The sequence below is a fragment of the Hydra viridissima genome, unplaced genomic scaffold, assembly GCF_058129835.1.
Source record: "Hydra viridissima isolate aposymbiotic clone 2 unplaced genomic scaffold, HvirCarnegie_v1 scaffold_4, whole genome shotgun sequence".
Lineage (NCBI taxonomy): Eukaryota > Metazoa > Cnidaria > Hydrozoa > Anthoathecata > Hydridae > Hydra > Hydra viridissima.
In genome coordinates this window covers 9,396,466-9,416,881 of record NW_028324303.1, presented here as the reverse complement: position 1 = coordinate 9,416,881, position 20,416 = coordinate 9,396,466, and the positions used below count along the sequence as shown (strand labels likewise).

General features: G+C 27.2%; 4 protein-coding genes across 30 annotated transcripts in view; 3 read left to right on the top strand and 1 right to left on the bottom strand.

Annotated features, from left to right (window-relative positions):
- The first annotated feature begins 253 nt into the window (after nt 1-253).
- LOC145183831 (kinesin-like protein KIF6) lies at nt 254-13,274 on the top strand. Of its 23 annotated transcripts, XM_090083826.1 has the most exons (26): nt 356-440; nt 1,166-1,198; nt 1,979-2,088; nt 2,210-2,284; nt 2,384-2,426; nt 2,771-2,875; nt 4,488-4,597; nt 4,933-5,015; nt 5,302-5,348; nt 5,436-5,554; nt 5,795-5,882; nt 6,210-6,289; nt 7,466-7,529; nt 8,319-8,405; nt 9,192-9,295; nt 10,072-10,177; nt 10,283-10,326; nt 10,435-10,553; nt 10,792-10,919; nt 11,088-11,163; nt 11,250-11,343; nt 11,434-11,489; nt 11,598-11,648; nt 11,780-11,858; nt 11,931-12,075; nt 12,732-13,274. In XM_090083826.1, the coding sequence occupies exons 2-26, from the start codon at nt 1,190-1,192 to the stop codon at nt 13,038-13,040; spliced, it is 2,331 nt and encodes a 776-aa protein (XP_089939952.1). In that variant the 5' UTR covers nt 356-440; nt 1,166-1,189; the 3' UTR covers nt 13,041-13,274. The 23 variants fall into 23 exon arrangements, 16 of the variants coding, with proteins under 16 accessions (XP_089939966.1, XP_089939951.1, XP_089939949.1 ...); XR_016451424.1 differs by lacking the exon at nt 1,166-1,198 and having other exon boundaries at nt 254-440; nt 11,088-11,135; XM_090083825.1 differs by lacking the exon at nt 1,166-1,198 and having other exon boundaries at nt 256-440; nt 10,804-10,919.
- A 343-nt stretch (nt 13,275-13,617) lies between these two features.
- On the top strand, nt 13,618-14,964 carry LOC145182801 (cytochrome c oxidase assembly protein COX16 homolog, mitochondrial-like). 2 transcript variants are annotated; one of them, XM_090083846.1, is made up of 4 exons: nt 13,618-13,745; nt 13,819-13,896; nt 14,478-14,624; nt 14,732-14,964. In XM_090083846.1, the coding sequence occupies exons 2-4, from the start codon at nt 13,846-13,848 to the stop codon at nt 14,825-14,827; spliced, it is 294 nt and encodes a 97-aa protein (XP_089939972.1). In that variant the 5' UTR covers nt 13,618-13,745; nt 13,819-13,845; the 3' UTR covers nt 14,828-14,964. The 2 variants fall into 2 exon arrangements, with proteins under 2 accessions (XP_089939972.1, XP_089939973.1); XM_090083847.1 differs by having other exon boundaries at nt 13,627-13,745; nt 13,845-13,896.
- Nucleotides 14,965-15,285: 321 nt separating this feature from the next.
- Nucleotides 15,286-18,163, top strand: LOC145182800 (gamma-butyrobetaine dioxygenase-like). The gene is made up of 5 exons (XM_080058046.2): nt 15,286-16,424; nt 16,539-16,644; nt 16,805-17,007; nt 17,148-17,311; nt 17,958-18,163. Exons 1-5 carry the CDS (start codon nt 15,760-15,762, stop codon nt 18,122-18,124), a joined length of 1,305 nt encoding a protein of 434 aa, XP_079914172.2. The 5' UTR covers nt 15,286-15,759; the 3' UTR covers nt 18,125-18,163.
- A 500-nt stretch (nt 18,164-18,663) lies between these two features.
- Nucleotides 18,664-20,416, bottom strand: part of LOC145183702 (FERM domain-containing protein 8-like) — a 41,729-nt gene continuing 39,976 nt past the window's right edge. For 2 of the 4 annotated variants that reach the window (XR_016451431.1, XM_090083841.1), the window contains one exon: nt 18,664-19,039. Coding sequence is in view for 2 of the 4 variants with exons in the window: in XM_090083841.1 (XP_089939967.1) it covers nt 18,981-19,039 (59 nt within the window). In the remaining 2 variants the exon portion in view is untranslated. The remainder of the gene's footprint in view (nt 19,040-20,416) is intronic. The other 2 variants (XR_016451432.1, XM_090083843.1) reach the window with 1 other exon arrangement.

Here is a 20,416-nt window from a genome sequence, read left to right as displayed (position 1 = left end):
AAATTGCATGGCCTGAAAGTAATGTACAATATGCTGCAACTTTTTAAATAGTAATTAGAATATTAAATTTACAATAATAAAAAAAGCTAATCCAGAGTTTAAATAGTTTTGCTTTTAATACTTTTTTGATTACCTGTTCTTTGTAGACAATATTGAAGTTACTCAAATTTGTATTTAATATAACACCCTAATTTCAAAGTGAATTCTCTTTTAATACTTACCTTTATTTTTTTTTCTTGCAAAACTTTTTGATTAATTATAATTAAGAATACCAATTTCTATCAACTAAAGTTCATCAAGTATGAAGTAGAACTTTTTTAAAGTAAATTTTTCTGATAAGTACTAAAAAATTAACTTTAGGGATTTTGTAAAACAAAGTAATGTTTAAGCAAGCTATTCAAATATTTTGCAGGATCAAGCCTACTAAGCAAGCTACAGGGGTATGTACATACAAATATTTATCATTTTTAGAAAGAAGAAATTTTGTTAAGCAAAATACAGAAAATTAATTTGACAATCTTATTATGAAAAGAAAATGTTATTTTAATTTTAAAGATTTTTTTTCTTGAATATAAACTTTACTGTCAGAAAGTTAAAAGCCACTTCAAAAGTTTTATTTTTCTTGTTTAAATTTTTATATTTTATGATAACAGATTAATTTGCTATTATACTTTATGAAGTATACAAAGTGAAAAAATTCTATAATTTAACAAGTATATGAGAAGAACTGAGGAAAGGTTAATATAATCAACAAGTGAAAGGTATATTTGGGAATTTAATGCAAATAAAAAAATCTTGATATGAGAAATATTCTTGAAAGATTATCAAGAATTTACAAAGCTATCACCAAATCATTAGGTGGATGAAAAAAGTAGAACATGATATTTTAGCTAACAGTTGTTAAATTTTAAGTGACTTTTAAAAATACCTTTAATTTAATAAAAATAATTTAAAATACTAAAAATAATTCATAAAATATGATTACATAAGTTGACCTACTGACATAGAATGTTTTAAACAAAAATATTTTGAAGTAGTTTCTAATTTTCTGAATGCAGTGCAAATGATACAAAAAAAGTAAATGAAAACCAAAGTAAGGTTTCTAATCCATTTTGATGATATAATCATGTATGTTATAATGAAAACTTTATTTTTTTTTTTTAAGAGAAATAAATAGTATGTTTTTCGAATGATGTATGTAAGTTTATTTCTATATTTGTTAGTGAAAACTGAACTCATCCTCAATTTAAATTTTTCACTAGTTATGTTATTATTTAGAAAAATACACTGCAGGATCTTGAAGCCATGATTGTCTAGCTTTGATGTTTTTTCCACTGAGGGTTGTTAATGGGTTGTCAAAAAATATATTTCATCAAATCTTAGTTTAAACTCAGAAAGCACCTAATTTCTTTGGTTTAAAATCATTTCAATAATTTTTATATGATTGCTAATAGTTGCTGGGGTTACATCTAATGCATCTAATAAAATCATGATGGATTTTTTCTAACTTTTTATCTTTTCTATGTTCTATCTTTTTCACAAAATCACTGTTTGAAGCGTATAAACCAATCTCAATCTGTCTTAATGCATTTTTGAATGTTAAATGCTCAACACATGCTTCATCATATGCTTCTTTCTTTACAAGCTATGCTTTCTTGCACTATATGGTTCTTTCTTGCTTTTCTTGCTTTACACTTAAAATAAATGATGATTTTTAGTTTCAGTTTTGTTTAAATTTAAGCAAATAAACTATCTTTTGTACAATTACTGCATAACTTGACATTATTTATGCAGTAAAAATCATATTTTATTAACAGTTCAATTAAATGCACTACAGTTGTAAGCTGAGTACTTATGTTTATTGGAAACACTTTCACCTGTATTAATTGTCATTATGAAACATTGAAACAATACTTTTTAGTCCACCTGTTAAAAAACTCAATACTGTAAACACAGTACAAACTAATGTTTTATCTAGCTTTATGAAGTAAACAGAAATGATACTTCAAAGAATGAAATTTACTTTCATGTCCCACATGGTATTGCTGATGGCTATGTTAATAATAAAAGAGAAAGTTATAACTTTTTGTATGTTTTTTTCTTATTGAGTGTTGCTATGGTTTTTTTGTGTTTTTTGAACCAGTTTAGTATATAAAAAAATATTTCTCAATGGTGGCAAATATTTGTTTTGATTTGAATCTTTTTTCAGATTTGATCAAATCTTTGAACAAAAAGCTGCTCAGGATGAAGTATTTCTTGGTGTTGCTTCTTCTATTATTGAAAAGTTTGATTTTTAATGGTTTCTATTTAAAATTTGACACTCAAATTTATGTAATTTATTGATTATTAGCTCATTTGTTAAACTGTCAAATCTTTTTTTAAGTGTATTATGTGGCTATAATGGAACTTTATTTGCATATGGCCAGGTAGTAGTATTATAATTTTTCACTTATGACAATTTTATAGGTCTGTTCTATGGATTTCATAATAGACAATATCATCACATATCATAATATGTGATGATATTATCTCTGGGGAAATAATTCTTCGAAATTTATAATGAACAATTAAATAAACTGCAATCTTTTTTGATTGTTTAAGCAATAGCCATAAAATTAAACTTTTCAACTTTTATATTTTAAAACATTAACTTATAACTACTGCTGTACTAATTTCTTTCAAACTAACTTGCATAAATGATTATTGCTACAACATTGATAGTTTTGTGATTGGGTTTCTTTTTTTTTTTTAGTCATTGTTTTCTATTTAGACAGGTTCAGGGAAGACTTTTACTATAACTGGAGGAGCAGAGCGGTATATTGACAGAGGAATCATTCCAAGAACTTTATCATATATCTTTAAACATCAGCAGGAGGTACAAGGTTTTTAATCTCATAAGCCACAATAGAAGTTATGGATTGATAAACTAGTATTTTTATATACATGATATATGATTATAATAATAATCATTTTTAAATCAAATTTGATAAACCTTAAAAATTAAGTTTTTAAATTTTATTACATTTTATTCTATCTTATTTAAACTTAATTTTTAGGTAAGTGTTATCAGTGTAAAATAAAAACTAGGGTGAGTCTGCTTAATAGATTTTTAAAATGGAAATAGGCATAAGATTTTTTTTGATATATTGCCATGTTGAATGGAAGATAAATATTTTTTTTGAATTTAATTTGACTTAGAGGTGTGTAAGGCCTTTGAAAAATCATCATTTAACACCAAATTTAAATAATTAGCTGTTTTCTATATACTTTTACTTTTTAACTAAAAAAATGAATTACACAAAAATAGTAGAGATTTTATTGACATTAGAGATTCCATAAAGAAACATGGTTTATAATGTTGCATCTTATTTGCCTTTACATAAACACTAAACACACTCCTTAAGAACCATTTTACCCTCTCTATATAGCCTCGAAACTTTTTTATACTAAATGAAATTTGAACAAATTGATTTTTAATGATAAATTTTTTAAATCCTGATAAAAAATACAAGTTTTAATGCATAATCTTTTGTGCTTTAGCAGATTTTCTTTTATTTCTACTTTTGTACTGCTCTTTCACTGCTCTTGCAGTTGTTTGTGAGTAACATGGAAAGTTTGAAGTAGTTTCTCAGTGTAATCATGCCAAAAAGCTGTCTTAATGCATAATAGCTATTAAAACTACAATTGCTATTGAATAATTATATATTTAAGAAAATTTCAATCAAACTTATTTTCTTTTTTTTTATAATACAGTGACTTATAAAATATAAGGTCACTTAGATTTTTTAGCAATTATGCAATTACTTAAATTATTTCCTTACTTTTTTTTAAAAAAAAGAAGAGATTTTTTTGAATTTTTTTATTTGGATTACATTTTATAACCAATGTTAAAAAAAGTATCAAAAACATATATATATATATATATATATATATATATATATATAAAAATAAATTTGCAGAGGATGCCTTTTCCATGTGATTGGCAAAAACTCAAAGTGAAAACTATTTGTTTGAAAATAAAGGAACACAAGGTGGCTGTTTTGAGAAGAGTTTATGACTTTATAATGACTATTTTATTTACCAGTGTATAGTCTGAACACACTTTTTCTGTATCCAGATAATTTGCAACTAAAACAAGAAGTTGTTTGGGAAATGATTCTTTGGATGTGCTCTATTTTCTTAAAACTTATTTTAAAAATAATTAGGAATAATTGCACATCAAGGTTATATCTTTAAAATAAATAAAATCTTTCATATAAAGATAAACAGTTTTTCTAAATCTAATTTGAATCTGTCATTTTATTAATTTTCTTAAAATTTTACAAAATTAATGTTAATATTCATTAACAACTGGTATTTATAAATCCAGGGATTAACTCTGGCATCCCTAAGCTAGGTTAATGTGACCCTGTAATCCAATAACTCAAAATATACCACAGGATTACAAACACAAATCTTTTTTGAACTATATGTCCTTTCCTTTGTAGACTCCTTCTCTGACCTATACAACACATGTATCATACTTAGAGATTTACAATGAAACTGGGTATGATTTATTGGATCCAAACCATGATGGAACCAAGCTAGAAGATTTACCGTATGTAAAACCTTTCCTCCAAAAAAGTTTTAGGTTGTTAGTTTTTTTATGTAACTATCTGCATCCACTCAGTTATGATCTTTAAAGCCTAAATCTTCACAACCTAATTAAAACTATGACAATATAAATATGTAATTTGTAATATATTTCATTCAAAACTGAATATTAAAGTGATGATACTGTTTTACATCATGTTTCTTTGTCATATATGAATTTTTATTTTAAAGAAATTTACTTTTTGCTATTGAAGGAAATTTTTTTCTTTAAAAGCAGTATGTACATTTTCATATTTTTATTTTTCACCTAATGAAATGTTATTGAACATCTAATTTTAGAAAAGTTGCATTGCTAGAAGACAATGATGGAAATATTCATTTAAAAAACTTATCTGTTCACCAGGCATTTAACGAAGAAGAAGGTATTTTAAGTGTTATCAAAACATTTTAATAGATTTGTTTCTCACTTTAACATTTATCTTCGACAAAATAAAATTTATTTTTGTAGATGTTTCAAACAAAATATGTTTTAAGTCATTAAATAATCTTCCAATTGTAAATACTACTTAATTATCAACAACAGAAATTAAAAGCTTTTAAAAATACCCAATTTAAAATTTTGAGAAGATGTTTGATTATGGAAGAAGCTCTTTAAAATGTTACATAAAATATCCAAATTTTTTTTCTTTTTTTTTTTTTTTTATAAAGCATTGAATCTTTTGTTTCTTGGTGACACAAATAGGATGATTGCAGAGGTAATGTGACTTAAATATTTTTACCTTTAAAAAATACTATAATTTAAAAGAACAATTTGGATATTTTTTGCTATATTTTTGCTTTAGACGCCTATGAACCAAGCTTCAACACGTTCTCATTGCATTTTCACTATATATTTGACAATTAAGGAACAGAATTCTGCAACCATTCGAAAGTCAAAGCTTCATCTTGTTGATTTAGCAGGGTTTGTTGATATTTATATGAACTGTAATCCTAGGAGCTGGGACTTTTTAATTGTCTTTTACATTCTTACTTACTTACATTTTACATTATTTCTTATGTTCAGAATTTATATTTTTAAATAGTCTATCAAATTTCATACAATTTTTATCAGCAAGTTTATAGTTTAATCAGGTTCTTTGAAAGAGGTTTTCTATATGAAAAAACTATTGCAAACATTCTTTTGGGTAAGTTGATCATTTAGGTCTGAGCGTGTAAGTAAAACAGGAGTTGGTGGTACATTGTTAAAGGAAGCCAAATATATCAATCTGTCACTACATTATCTAGAGCAGGTATATTTTCAATCATCATTGATTCACAATTACCGTATATGCTTGTATTTAACCCACAGTTTTTTTTTAAAAAAAGTCTTTGTTTGGGGTGTGGGTTATACTAGGGGCAATAAATAAAAATCATGTTTTACTCAATCATGATAAACATTTCCCCTTTTGTTTTTTTTTTAAAAAAAATTGCGCATTATACTATTAAAAAAGAATTTTACATTTTGTACTCACACTTCATGTTTTGCTATAGTATTTAGAATCTCAGACTTATTTTCATATGATTATATATTTTATTCAACTATTAATCAGCTATTAATATATTTTTTCTTATCTTAGGTTATTATAGCGCTTTCTGATAAATCAAGAAATCATATCCCTTATCGAAACTCAATGATGACAGCTGTGTTGAGGGACAGGTTTCAAACTTTTTTAACTCTTGCAACTTCATTCCTAAAAACTTTTCCAACATTTAATAGATGTCAAAATTATTCCCAGGGAAATATTGCATATTACATTTTTGAATCTTGTTTTGTTCCTGGCCTCAGAATAGGACTTTGTGCAGCCTTCTAGAATATAATTCAATGATTTTCAATCCATGATATTCCATTACATTCTAAACCCTGGTGATTAACATTTTATTTAAAGTCAATAACTAAGAAAACAATTTCCTGAAAATTGAAAAATGTTTTAAATTTAGCAATATCAAAAATTATGAGCTATTGCTATTAATTTCAGGATCATTTCCTATTGCCAGGTGGGCTCAAAATGAAGTAAAACACAAAGTTGTTAAAAAGTCAGCATTTTTTTAAGTTAGAGAAAAAAATTGATTTTTGGGGTAAAAAATCAATCTATAGATTTTTAAATATGCAACGCTTGTTGATTTGTGAATAATTTTTGCTCATTTCTCAACACTAGTTCTAGTCAGAAAGGTTAATTTTGATGTACAAAGTTTTTGTACAAACAAAAAACTGAGGGTGAGAAAGAGAGAGAATGTCTGTTTTGAAAGAAGACACTTTGCTCCTTTTATGCTTAAGTAACTATTCTGCTAAGAGTAAAGGAAAAAAGGGATGTAATGAGGGCAAACCCTAAAACCTTCAGCACAAAGTATTGTTATCTGGTCTTTAAGCATTGTAATAAAGAAACATTAGTTCAGGCTGAACACAATTTTTTTTTATCAGGAGTGATACATGACCAACAATCATAGATACAATAACCATAAATCATAAATTTAAATGCACTTTGCTTGATGGTAAAAAGTCTACTCTTCTGTTACCATTAACTGATTCATGTTTGCAGTATTTGTAGACTGGTTCCCAACAATTTGATAAAGCTTATAGCAAACAGCCTAAACAATTAGAAATAGATCTGAGGATACACACAGCTTCTTTGGATATAAAGTCTATAATACTTACATATTGGCCAGAGATTGATTGGTTAGGATCAAAGAATTTGGGGTTCTTCATGCCAACACTAACAAAAAGAAAGACCTTGTTGATTGTCAGATCATTTTGCTTTAACAGATAGAGCATGTAGTGTTCTTTAACTCAAAACATTTATGATGTTATTTGTTTTTAAGTGTGTTTTCTATCTAGCTTGGGTGGTAATTGTATGACAAGTATGATTGCTACATGTTCAGTTGAGAAAAATAATATTGACGTAAGTTGATACATTTTATAGAAGTAGTTTATGGATATTTACTGCTATAATTCCTTTAATCATTGTTCGATAAATTTGTGCAAGAGTTGTCAGGGCTGGAAATAATGTTTTAAGCATGCCAGACTTCTGGTATCAATTAAAACCTATTGGAAATATTACAATATAATTGTTTTTTTTTAAAAATATTGTGCAAGTCAAGTAAGTTAAAGAGTACCATAGAAATAATATTGTTAATATCTTTTATAAAACAAAAAGTAAAGAAAATTTTTAATGGAATTCCTTTAAACAAATTTTTATCAAACAAATCAAGTTAATGTTACATTGCAAATGCTAATAAAAATAAGCATTTAATTCAAAACGTTTTTCAAAGCTAATAAACTATCTTTCAAAGTCTGTTCTTAAAACTTCAACCTGTACATTTTTTTTAAAAATTCAGTTTTGTGTCTCAGATACAATTATGGGCCAAATAACAAATTTTTGCTATTTTTTATTTAAGACATTTCATTAAAAAAGTTTTCATTTAAAATATCTGTAATTTTTAATAACAGTTAAAGTATCTTCATAAGATATTCAAGTTGTTTAAAGTTTTATTTTTTAATGATGAACAACTTGTTCTCTTCACTTTTCTATATTTAAACTATTTCCTCGAGTATTTGCTGATTATTTTTATATTCTTTACAACCATTTACAATAGTTTTTATTTAGTGCAATTATTTTTTCAAATATTTTAGTTAACATTTTCACCCTTATTAGCACATGAAACTAGTGTGTTTATAAATCTGTGTCTAGGAGTCAATTGCAACCTGTAGATTTGCTCAACGAGTGGCTTTGATTAAGAACCATGCACTTTTAAATGAAGAACTTGATCCAAAACTGGTATGAAGTGACTTGTTTATTTTATATTTATTTTGTTTGTATATTTGTTAAACTTTTTTTCAGTTTATTATAAGAATAATCCATTAATACATATGCTAATTAATTCATCTAGTTTATATTAGTTATCATAAATTTAACTGATTCTAATTAAAATAATGTTGATTACAGTTTTAAAAAAACTTGTTTGTAGCTATATTTATATTAAAGAACTTAATCTGTAATGCATTACTTTGAATAAAGCAACTCTACCTAGAGTGTTTATTAAGTTTTCGATTTCTAGGTAGGGAATATTATTCTATTCAAAAGTGTGTGTATGTGGGGGGTGGGGGGGGGGTGGGGGGGTAGAGGGGAAGCATTTATTAAATTTTTAAAGCTTTAACTTTTCATGAAAAATCACTTTTTAACAGCAATATCACATTTGATTTACATAAGGTCTAACTTGATGTCATCATCTTCATCTTCAATACATTACAATAAGGGGCAGCTGCAGCCATGTTTTCTCATATTTTGAGTGAATTTTCATGTAAATTTTTTTCAGTTAATTTAGCTTTTGTGTTTTTAATAAAACTTTTCTTTCTATACTTTTTTACCTTCCTTAAAACACAAAATCACCATCAACTGCTAATATTTAACCACACAATTTCATAGGCTTACTCAAAATTTCTTATAAGATATATCCTACCAATATTTTATCACTCACTCAACTATCAGCCTTCTTGGTACTGGTTTCATATTACCAGCTTTTGTATATTTGTGCTTTACAAAATTGAATATTTTTATTTTTAGCTAATAACAAAATTGAAACGTGAGATTCTTGAATTAAAAAATGAACTTTTTTTAACCACTGGAGTAGTGCATGAAAGTGATCTAACTGAAAATGAGCAGTCAGGGTAAGAGTTTTTTTTATAAACTCCACTAGTTTCTGCCCGCTAATTTAAAAAAACATACTGTTTGTTCTCTTATTGTTATAAAATTTGCCATTAATCTTTTTATTTATGCATTGAGACATTTTTAAAGACAAATTCTCTAGTTGACTGTTTCAATATAATCAAAATGTTAAAAAAATCTAATTTGATATAAAATGGTTAAGTATTTATTGAAAATATCCGATGATCATAATATTTAATCTACAATCTAAACTTTAGTACCATTAACAAAATCAGAAAGATACTAGTTGAAGTAAACAATATTTTTACAAAGATATGGTTTAATTTTAAAGTATTCCACTTCACCAAGCAAATAAAAATAGTTCAGTTGAAGTTAAGCTAATTTTTAAGTATTACTGCTAAAACAATAAATGTAACTAAAGAAATTACTGTAGAAAAATGTTTTTTTAAGCTACTTTTTATAAACCCATTTATTATATATTTAAGTGCATTTGTAACTCAGTCATTATGAATTCATGCTTTCATAACTGATTGGTCATTCAACTAAAAGTTAAAGCTTTTTTTTATGAGGTTAAAAAAAAAGATTGTATCAGAATGTTTCTAGTTGTATTTATAAATCTTAGCATACTGATGTTTTACCTATGGTTTCTTAAAATAATTCATCAAATCATGTTCCAAGTACCTTTTTATCTTTCTTTCTTTGAATGATAGGCATTTTATTATTTTTAAAACTCTGTGTAAATCAGTGGAATTATATTATTTGAGCTGAAATTTTTTAGGCTAAAGGTTTTGGTCCAAGAATACATTAATAGCACTGATAAGGATTCTTTCCTTTCAGTTGGTGCTGACATGAGAAAAATCAACTTTTGTTTTTTACAGTTAAAGGTTATTTCATTTTGTATAATTATATATATATATATATATATATATATTTATCATAACTTTTTCTTAAAAAGTCTAGAGAAGTAATTAAGAATTTTTTTTAATCAGAATGAGTATTTAGAGATTAAAGGTGTTTCACAAAATAAAAGCAGGTTTACTTATTTGTGTATGTTTTTTATTTGGAATTTTTTTTTTAATTAGACTGATAGCTCAATAAAAGATGGAAAGAGCTCAAAGTATGATTTATTTTAATTTTATAGTGACATTGATGTAAAAATTCCTAATCAAAGCATGGATTCTTCAGATAGCACCTATTTAGCAAAAACTAATGAAGTAAATAAACTGAAAGAATTGATCTTACAACGTGATAATGAAATTAGTATCCTTTTATATTATAGGTTTTTTATAAAAATGTTATGATTATCAGGTTGAATGATTATAATGAAAGCATCTAAAATTAAATTGTTCTAAAAATAAAAGCATGGCATATACTGGTATTTATTAAAACTTTTTGATTTTACTTTATTTTCAACATTTAAAAAATGTTTTTCCATTATTTGATATCTATGATTTTGAAAATATCAGATATTTTGATATAAAAAGTCTTAGCTAAATAGATATATTAGTAGGCATGCTTAAGGGAAATATACAGTCTAACTTAGTTGAAGAGCACTCCCTACAACAAGAGTCATCAAGAAGTGTTTTGACCAACCAATTGGATCCTTCAAGTCTAACACATGAAGAGGTTTTTTATACCTAACTATTAAAAAAATGTTTTAGACAGATTGCTGTGATTTTTGTAATGGTTTTAATATTCTTACAGTAATGTAATATTTTGATATAAAAATGCAGCTTTTTGCAAACCCTTGTTTGCAACATAAAATGCATTTTTATAGCAAAATTTAAATTTTAGAAGAATTCCAAAGATCATTTCAATGATAGGAAGAAAAGAAATGTTTTGGTGAAAAATCTTACTCTGAGTACAAGTTGTGAGTTGTCTATTATTTTTGTTATTTTATTTTGTGTTTTAAATCAGCTAAGTTTACATAAATAAAATTACAACTTTAATTTCCAGCATCGCTATGTAGGCAAGAAGCATTTCAGAGATTCCAGAAAAATTATTATGATAATCCTGCTATTGAAGAGAAGAAGAAAGGGTTAAAAATGAGGTACATATTGAGGGTTAAAAACAAAATCAGTTTTTAAAAATAATCTTCTAATGATCTAAATAATTAGTAAACTTATGTTTTATTTTCTAGATATTCAGAAGCAAAAATGTTAGGAGAACAAGTGAATAAGTCAAGAATAAATATAAGTAAGCAAACAGTTATTTTTGTACTTTGGAATATTTTCACTTTAAAATATGTATGTAGACTTTTACTAAGAACATTTGAAAAAGTGTTTTGTTATGATTAATTTTCAGACATTATAAAGTCCAGGTTGGAGAAAAGAAAAGAAGATTTCATTCAAAATGGTCAGTATTTGTTTTTTGTTATTGCAACTAAGATTGTTTATATCTTGTGTAATCACTTGCTACATGTTATTAGAACTATTTCAACATTTAATGTTTAATTTTTTTTTCTTCCATGTGTGTTTCTTTTCTAGATCAAGAAATATTTCATTCAAAAAATTTTGATTCTGAAGATAAACATTTGCGAGAGGCATTAGAGAAAGAAAAGATTTTGTAAGCATTTAGTTTTTACAAAATGCACATTAATAATGATGAAAATATTTTGTTACAGCTTTGATGGTTTAGATATAAACGTTCATTTAATGGGTTAAAAGCTCTAAAGAATGAAATTGAACACATGCAACATTTGCTTGAAACATCAAAAGTAAAGTTGCATCAAGAATTTGAAATTTGGTGGACTCAACAAACAAGTGAAAGTAAAAGCAGTCTGGTACATTTTATAGGAATATAATTTTTTTAAATAAATTTTTACTACTGTAAATCACATTGTATATGCCCATCACATAGTTTTAACTGAAAATAGTAAGTGAAATTGTTATAACCAATGAATTAGTTCAGATGTATTTTCCTCAGATGTCTATTTTTGTCTCATTGTGGCCTTGATAATAAAAAAAATTAGGAAACATTCATTACAAAAGTTATATATATATATATATATATATTGCTTTTGCTATCAAAGCCATTCAAACTGTCAGCAGTTTTGGCACTAAAAAGGTTATTGAATTTTGTTTTGGAGATATTTGATCATTATCATTTGCTAAAAATTTATATTGCTACTATTTTATCTTCACAATTGGTATTTTCCTCTATGTTATAGAGTACATTAGAATAGAAAAAGAATTTTTTGAAATGCTATAGTTTAAATATCTTTAAACATTTCCACCTTTGCTTCTTTACTCATTGAGAAATTGTTTATACAAATAGCTTTTTATTTTGAAAAATCCAGGATGTTTAACATTTGTTATAGCCTTGTCCTTGAGTGATTTGTTTAAGCAGACATGGATAAACAATGTCAGTAAGACCTGGTATTACTGCATATATTTTAAAAATCGTAAAGTGCATGAGTTTTATTTCATTTTATTTCAGAGTGAGGTTGTAACACCTTTAAATGTTACAAAGTCTTGTTCAGATTCTTTTCAAACAAACTGTTCACAAATTAGTTCTCCTGATTTAACTCAGACTTCTAGTGCATTGTTTTCAAACTCATCCCACTCTGTATTTTGTGACCTGAAAAAGAGTTTTTCAAGTCAAAGCCATGCTAAAGAACAATTTAAAACTGAGGCTACCGAAGTGTCTTTAAGAATCCAGCTAACTGGAGATAAGCAAACAGACAAAGACATTTTACAATTTATGAAAGCGCGTCAAGATGTACTAAAAAGAACTTACAATTTTTAACTTTTTTCTAAATTATTTCTATCAGGTGTTTGAAATAATTTAAAAATTTTATTTTCACCTTTTTGTTCGCAGCAAGTATATGAAGAGAAGAGGCTAAGGTTTTTTTCTGTTTCTTATAATTTTTATGTAAACTATGAGTTAATGAGTTGTAATTTTATTGATTGTAGTAAATGATTTAACTTTAACCTTATTTTTATAATTTTCATTACATGGTTATAATAACATTAACTACTATTTATTGATTCAATTATTGATATTTTATTACATTTATGATCATTAATTTTCACTAGTATTTCAAACCTTTAATTGATGCAATTAAGTGCTTGATACATAGAGTTAAGAAATATTTGTTTGTAATTCATATTTTTGTCTATTATTTTTGTTTTTTTACTTACCGCCTTCCAATTATTTTTATATGCATATTAAGTTTACAGTCAATGTCTTCCAAGGTTTACTACTTTTAATGTTAAAGAATGTTTTCATGATATAAGAATATCTTTAGAATGTGTTGGATTATGTTTATTATTCAAATTAAGTTGTATTTCAATCAAACTTTAATTGATGTCAATACTGTTGTGTTTTTTTTTAATATTATGTTTTCAGCAAAAAGAAAGTTTTTGTTAACATTAGTTTTTCAACTTTTTGAAAGCCCACTGGATGTTTATGGAAAACTGAACAGCATTTTCTTTATAAGTGCCTAATAAGGTAAAATAACTTGTTATAATTACATAAATTCTGTATTTTTTATTTGTTATTCTTTGATGTACTTTAACTTCAGTTTACTGATACCTATCCTGCTGGTAGCATGATCTCTAAAGGTGCTTGGCGATTTCTTAGATATGGAGTTCCAATGTTGGTAAGAGTTAAATCTTTTGACCTCTATCATCTATTTTTCAATAAAGTAACTATCTTCCTTCAAGTAAATTACAACTCACTAGAGTATTGAAGAATGTAGAAGTGTGATTGTTTTTTTTTTAAATTCATAATATTTAATTTTCAGCAACATTAGAATATTATGTAGCGGTTTTATTTCCATAACTGTTGCTTGTTCTTTCTGGACCAAAAGTCTTTAAAAAAGCGCTAGCTTTTACAAATTTTGTTAAAACCAAAGGAATTAATGTAATAGTTATTAGAAAAATATCTTCGATTTGCAGTTATCTATTAAAAGTCTACCGCCGAACTATTCTCCGAATATCTCAACTTTATTGTAAGTAACAGTCAGAAGTACAATTTTTATAAGTTCAAGTATGTTTCATAGATAGCATGACAAATCTTAAAAAAGTTATTTGCAGACCTCCATAAATCAAAATACTCAATTATTTTAATAAAAGTTAGTAACTTTTTCAAAAAGCGTTTTATGATCCTACGAGATTTTTGATCCGATCTTATTTGACACAATTTACATGTTATTTGATTACTTAAAACCTCTTTTTTCAGCTTTTTATGTTGGCTGGATCTTATGGATTGAGTGAGTTTACTGATGTTCGAATTAAGAAAAAAGAGGAAAAGACGCGTATACTAAAAAACGAAGAATTACTCCCGTATTTAAAAAAAAAGCAAGAAACATTAGAGTCAGTGCATGAGGTAAAAAAAAAAAAAAGTAGAAAATAACTGATCTTGCCTTCTTAGATATTCAGTGTGTTTCTGATTTACTGTTTTTCTCTGGAGTAAATTTTATTAATTTGTTTTAGTCTCTTTCAAGTAAAATTGGAGAATGGAACGGAGATCAAATACGCGGTCCAAGACCTTGGGAGCCAGATACGATGAAGTTAAGATCCATAAAGTAATTATCCTTTGATTTAGGTGAAATTTAGATCAAGAGGAAGCAAGTCCTAATGAAGAACTTTGAATACCCAATGGTTTTTTTTAGGATTTATAAATTATAACGGACCATGACATTAGCAATATTAAATTATTTCTTTTATCTTTGAAAGTTTGGTTTGACTTTTAATAATTTTCTACTTGTTCGTATTCTTACACGTTATACCAAATATTAGAACTTAATGCTTAAAAAAATGATTTGATCTCATTCGCCAGATATTTCTTGCCTTTTAAATTATTATTTATCTTTTTAACTGCTAAACAAGCACTTTTTTTTTAAAAAAAAAACTATACAGTTAATAAATGCGTCATAGCAAACCTAATGAAAATTTCTATTAAATAAAATGTTGATAAACGATTACTCTACAGATCTCCGGTTATTTGTATCTAAATTCTAAGTTTTTCATCTTTATTAATGCTGTTTCAACAGCAATTTCATTTTTCATTTGATGAGCATAGATTTCAGAACATCTGAATTCTGTGAAGTTATTGTTGTTAATTATATTCGTGAAAATGTATTTCCTATTATCTTCTTGTAAATTTTCAAATCTTTATATGTTTTTCTTTTTATGTTGTGTTTCTTTAAAGAACTTTGCATTCTTTCATTGAAAAATTCTATATAAATTGATTTATTTAGTTTTCCTTTTTTTTTTTTTTAGCTCTCTTTCAGGTTTAAATTAATAAATTTATGAAAAACGTCTACCTTTAGTAACATTCGTTTTTAGAGAAAATATAAAAAGCAATAAGGAAAGGAGCATACATTTTGAAGTGTTTGATTTCATAAGTTCAAATTCCAGCGTTTTTATAATCTTATTTGTTTTTTTGTTGTTTCTTTTTCGAACTTTGTTTACATCTAATGAGAATATGAAAACTACGTTTACTTGGCGCTGCTGTTAGAATGTCAGCTTTTACTACTCGATTAATCAAAAATCTCTTTCGTGACGTCAAAAGGAAAAAGGCGTGGTTTTTCACTGCAAATAGAACAAGATATTTCTTTTTATCAGCATGTTCCAAAGGAATAATTCAAGATAAATCTTTTAAGAAGTTTCCTAAACCTCTTCGTTATAATATAGATACTAACCGTGGTGTGGTCGAAATCTATTGGGAAGATGAAGTTACAAGCCGACATTCCAGTATTTTCTTAAGAGATTGCTGTCTTTGCAGTCATTGTTTTAACAGTGATTCCAAACAACGTCGCATTGACACTTTTAAAGAAATACCCCTCAACATAAAGCCAATTTCAATTGACATAACAAATAGCCTTGTTCGTTTTACATGGCCAGATCATCATGTAACTGTATTTACTCATAATTTTTTGTTGGAAAGAAGATGCAACGAGTACAAAGACATATCTCAAATAAAGCCTACACTTTGGGCATCTTTGAACGATATACCTCGATTTAATTTAGACTCAGTATTAGAAAATGAAGCGACAAGGTGTGCATGGTTCGAAAGCTTTTGCGAGTTTGGTGTAGCACTTTTTACAGGAGCTAAAAAGGAAAAAGGTGAATTGGAGAGAGTTAAAAAGATTTTCGGCGGCTACTTTAAATGTACACATTATGGGTAAGCGTTCTGTAACATGGAATATAAAATTAAATTCTTTCTCTTAATGAAAATTCGATTTATGATTTTTTTTTTTTTTTTTTTTTTTTTGTAATTTTGATTTACCTCTCCTAGTGAAACCTTTGATGTAGTATATAAACCGAATCCCGCGAGTCTTGCATATACTTCTGAAAAAATACTCCCTCATGTCGATCTGCCTCATTACTGTTATCCGCCAGGTGTAAGTAGTTCAATCAAGTCCGACAGCTTTCTTGTCTGTTTTTTTTTTCTTTTTTTTAAAAATAATCTCATTTCTTTTACACATAAGTACTAGTAATGTTTTACTACTAAGTTTAGTCGTGACAGTACTACAGGACTTAAGCATGCGTTTTCCTCTATAGATTCAAGCGTTACATTGCATTAAACAATACTCTGGAGAAGGAGGCAATACAACATTCACTGACGGCTTTTATATTGCTCACAAATTAAAACAACTATCTCCTGAATCATTTCTTTCTCTAACCAGGCAGAAAGTGACATACAGAGATGTCGGTACAGATGTATTCGGAGAATTTGAAACTTTTTACGAAAGACCTGTTATCGGGTAAAGTATAACTACGTAATTTTTTTTTTTTTTTCGATGTTAATTCGGACTAAAGAGATAAACTGTAAATAGTTTAATAGTGAACAGAGATAAATGCACGACTTTCGGTTGTATTTTTGCTTGTTTACTCTTTATTTTAGAACAGAACATGGCGTTGTAAAGACTATAGATTACAGTAATTGGCTTCGGGATTACACAATTAATGGTACTGCAGAAGAGATACAAGAATACTACAAGGCTTATTATGATTTTACTGCTCTTATCTCTGATCCAAAACATATTTTTTCATACAAACTTAGGGAAGGTATGCTGTGCAGTAATACATCAGACATAATCCATTTATCTTAGTCTCGTTAATTTAATGCTGTAGCATAGTTGATTGTTCCGATGAATCACAATTTCTAAGGTGACAGCAGCTTCCACAGTTCATTTAAGATAAAATCAATAACGAGCGTTTAAAACAGTGCTTCGCAACCTTCTTAAAGCAATACCTGAGGCCTTTCTAAAAACTCCCATATGTAGCACATACATAACTTTTAAAATTCAATAATTACATAAGGAGCGAGTTTAAGTCGCCATGCGATTAACTTAAACTTTTGCTCCCTTATGGGGAGTGGAGCTCACGCATTTCCCAATTTAGAATACTTTAAACAAGGCATATCCTTTCTGGAGATGCCTTTTTAAAAGTATTCTAAATTAGGAAATGCTTGTTTAAAGTATTCTAAACTGAAAAAGAAAGGCGTTAGGAAGTCTGTCTTCATAGGTTCTTAAGTAAATAAATTTAATTATGCAAAATAAAAGTATCTATATAAAAAAAAAAACTGTTTCTGCTTTTGTTTATTTGCTAGCTTTTTACTTCTTGTCTAAAAGAATTACTAGGTGTCTTTTTAACACTTTTATTCTTATGAAATTATGGCCACACATAAAAGTAAATATTTGTACTCTTATAGGAGAAATCGTCACGTTCCACAACAGAAGAATATTACATGGACGATCAGCATTTTCAGCAAGTGACACGAATGCAAGTCGTGTAATCAATGGATGTTATTTTGATTGGGATCAATTGTTCTGGAGTATGCGACCTATTAAACGGAGGTTGGAAAAAAACAAAACATGATTTAGCATATGTTTTGAAGTTGTATATAGGTTTTTTCTCTCATATTTGTTTTAACGAGTACTAATTTCCGTGATATAAGGGGAGCCACTCGTTTAAAAAGGGAATCTTCAGTTTTAAATGTCAACCCAGCGAAGGTAATACTTATTACGCTGCCGAATGCAGTTTAAACAGCATTTACAGCTTCTTGATGGTTAGATAATTTCCGCTTAGTTTGAAAGGAGCCAGAACAAATGCATAAAAAATTTACCATCAGATCATACTGGAATAAGCTCGAATTTAAAGGATGAAAGGAGATATTGTGGATGCGAAAGATTTTATAAAAACTTATTTAAAAAATCTTTCTCATAAATGTTTAGCATATAGATTACATGCTGGTTTTCTTTTTCTTTTTTCATGAGGTTTTACATTCACGAGGACATCAAGGAAAATAAAAAATTGCAGACAGGTTTTTCATTTTAAGAAGACTTAGAGACCTTCTATAAGAATTCATTTTCATCTAAGAAAAAGGAGAAAAATTAAACAACAGAAATTAAACATTCTAAAAGTGTCTGACATTTTTTCAGGATTTTGCGATTTACACAAATTTAATCATTTTCTATCTATTTTTCTCTAATTATTTAGAGAGAAAAAAACGTTTTTAGATTTAATACTTAAACTTCAACAAGGATATTTCGTAAAATAGTTAATTTTCTTGAATAATTTTTGCGAGAAATTGTAACAATAAACCCAATGTTTAATCAAATTTAAAAGACCAAAGCATAATATTTACAGAAAGGAAAACTTATATAAAATATATCCTAGGACTTTAAGATAATCGCGATTGCATCGAATGTTCAAAGATCTTTTGAATTACTTTTTAAACAGTCTTGAAATAACCGCTCAAGGAGAAGTGCGATTTTTTGTCACAAGGATAATCTAAAGAAAAAATAAAAAAAATATCAACAGTACACTTTAAATACAGCAAAGCTATTGAAGATTATCTTTGGAAACAAAACTTTAAAAGATATAAGTGTTAACAGTTTTCTTCAATCTTAGATATAATTTATTCAAAAAATAAAAAACTAAAAGGCTCAATGGGTTCTTTTAAGTAAAGTCCAATTTTTTATATTACAGTTCAACATAAAATATAATTCTTCAAAAAGTTTGAACTTCTCGATTGCAAGAAATGTTTGGGATCAGTACTGAGTGAAAAAGGAACCTCGAGACGTAGATATCTTGAATTAAAAGAAAACAGTTTGATGATAGATTTAAAAAGATTGTTTGCTTGCATACAAGAGAGGTGTGATAACAATATAGTCTAACTTTTAATCGCTACTTAACGACTTAGCATTGGTGACTTGATATTTTACAAATTTAAAAATAAAAGTGATATGACTTAACTTTTTGACTTAACTAATACCAGAGGATCCAAAATCGAGAAAAAACAGAGTCGAGAAAAAACTCCGTCGGAGTCTAGAAAAAATCGGAGTTTTGATAAAACTTTGTTACAAATTAAAAAATTAAAATATCTAGTTGATAGTTAAATTACATTGTTCTTATAAGATGAAAACATGGATGGCTAGTTCAAATTTCAAAACTGCTTCTGATTTCACACCAGTTACTTCGTATTCTTTTAACTGATCGGTGAAGGTCTTGACTTTTTTTTGGCTTTTTAGCTGTTGGATGATTTTGATATAAAACTTCTTGAATTTCGACTAAAAAAGATGTCGATTGTGATGGTTCTTCTAGTTTGCTTTTAGCGCGATCATCTGATTTTGTTTGGAGACTATTTTCTTTTGTTGCAAATAGTTGATCAAATAATTTTGCAGTATAAACTTGAATATCTTTTTTGGAAGCGTAAAAAATGTGTGGTTTTTATTTTTAAAAAAATTGGGGTTGTGCAAATAACGACTCAATACAGGGTCTGACTGGCTTGAAAAAACGGCCCGGGAAATTTGGTCATGGCGGCCCACTTTATTGTATGTTGCATATATTTAATATATATATATATATATATATATATATAGGGCGCCGAGAGCCTTCACGCCGCCCATGACAGCGACTATGATTAACGCCCTTATTTTTCTAAATTTACCTATATTATATTATATAAAACACTGCTGTAAGTTGGAGTCTAGAAATAGTAGACATAATCGCTATTCAATATTGACTAGTATAGCAACTTTTTCATCGTTTGACTAGTCGATGCCAAGACATCAATTATTGCATCGTTACTAATTCTCGAAAGAAGGTCTTTTTCACAAGATATCAGCATGAACACTGTAAACTTGACTGGCTCATCAAATTTCTTAA

Excerpts from the sequence above, each read along its gene's own strand:
- LOC145183831 (XM_090083823.1), top strand. The coding sequence starts at position 381 with ATGTTTAAGCAAGCTATTCAAATATTTTGCAGGATCAAGCCTACTAAG. Across the intron at positions 10,920-11,087 it reads CAAGTCTAACACATGAAGAG|AAGAATTCCAAAGATCATTT; the intron begins GTTTTTTATACC and ends TTTAAATTTTAG. Across the intron at positions 11,344-11,433 it reads AAGAAAGGGTTAAAAATGAG|ATATTCAGAAGCAAAAATGT; the intron begins GTACATATTGAG and ends TTTATTTTCTAG.
- LOC145182801 (XM_090083846.1), top strand. The coding sequence starts at position 13,846 with ATGATCTCTAAAGGTGCTTGGCGATTTCTTAGATATGGAGTTCCAATG. Across the intron at positions 13,897-14,477 it reads GATATGGAGTTCCAATGTTG|CTTTTTATGTTGGCTGGATC; the intron begins GTAAGAGTTAAA and ends CTCTTTTTTCAG. Across the intron at positions 14,625-14,731 it reads CATTAGAGTCAGTGCATGAG|TCTCTTTCAAGTAAAATTGG; the intron begins GTAAAAAAAAAA and ends AATTTGTTTTAG.
- LOC145182800 (XM_080058046.2), top strand. The coding sequence starts at position 15,760 with ATGTCAGCTTTTACTACTCGATTAATCAAAAATCTCTTTCGTGACGTC. Across the intron at positions 16,425-16,538 it reads TTTAAATGTACACATTATGG|TGAAACCTTTGATGTAGTAT; the intron begins GTAAGCGTTCTG and ends TACCTCTCCTAG. Across the intron at positions 17,312-17,957 it reads TTCATACAAACTTAGGGAAG|GAGAAATCGTCACGTTCCAC; the intron begins GTATGCTGTGCA and ends GTACTCTTATAG.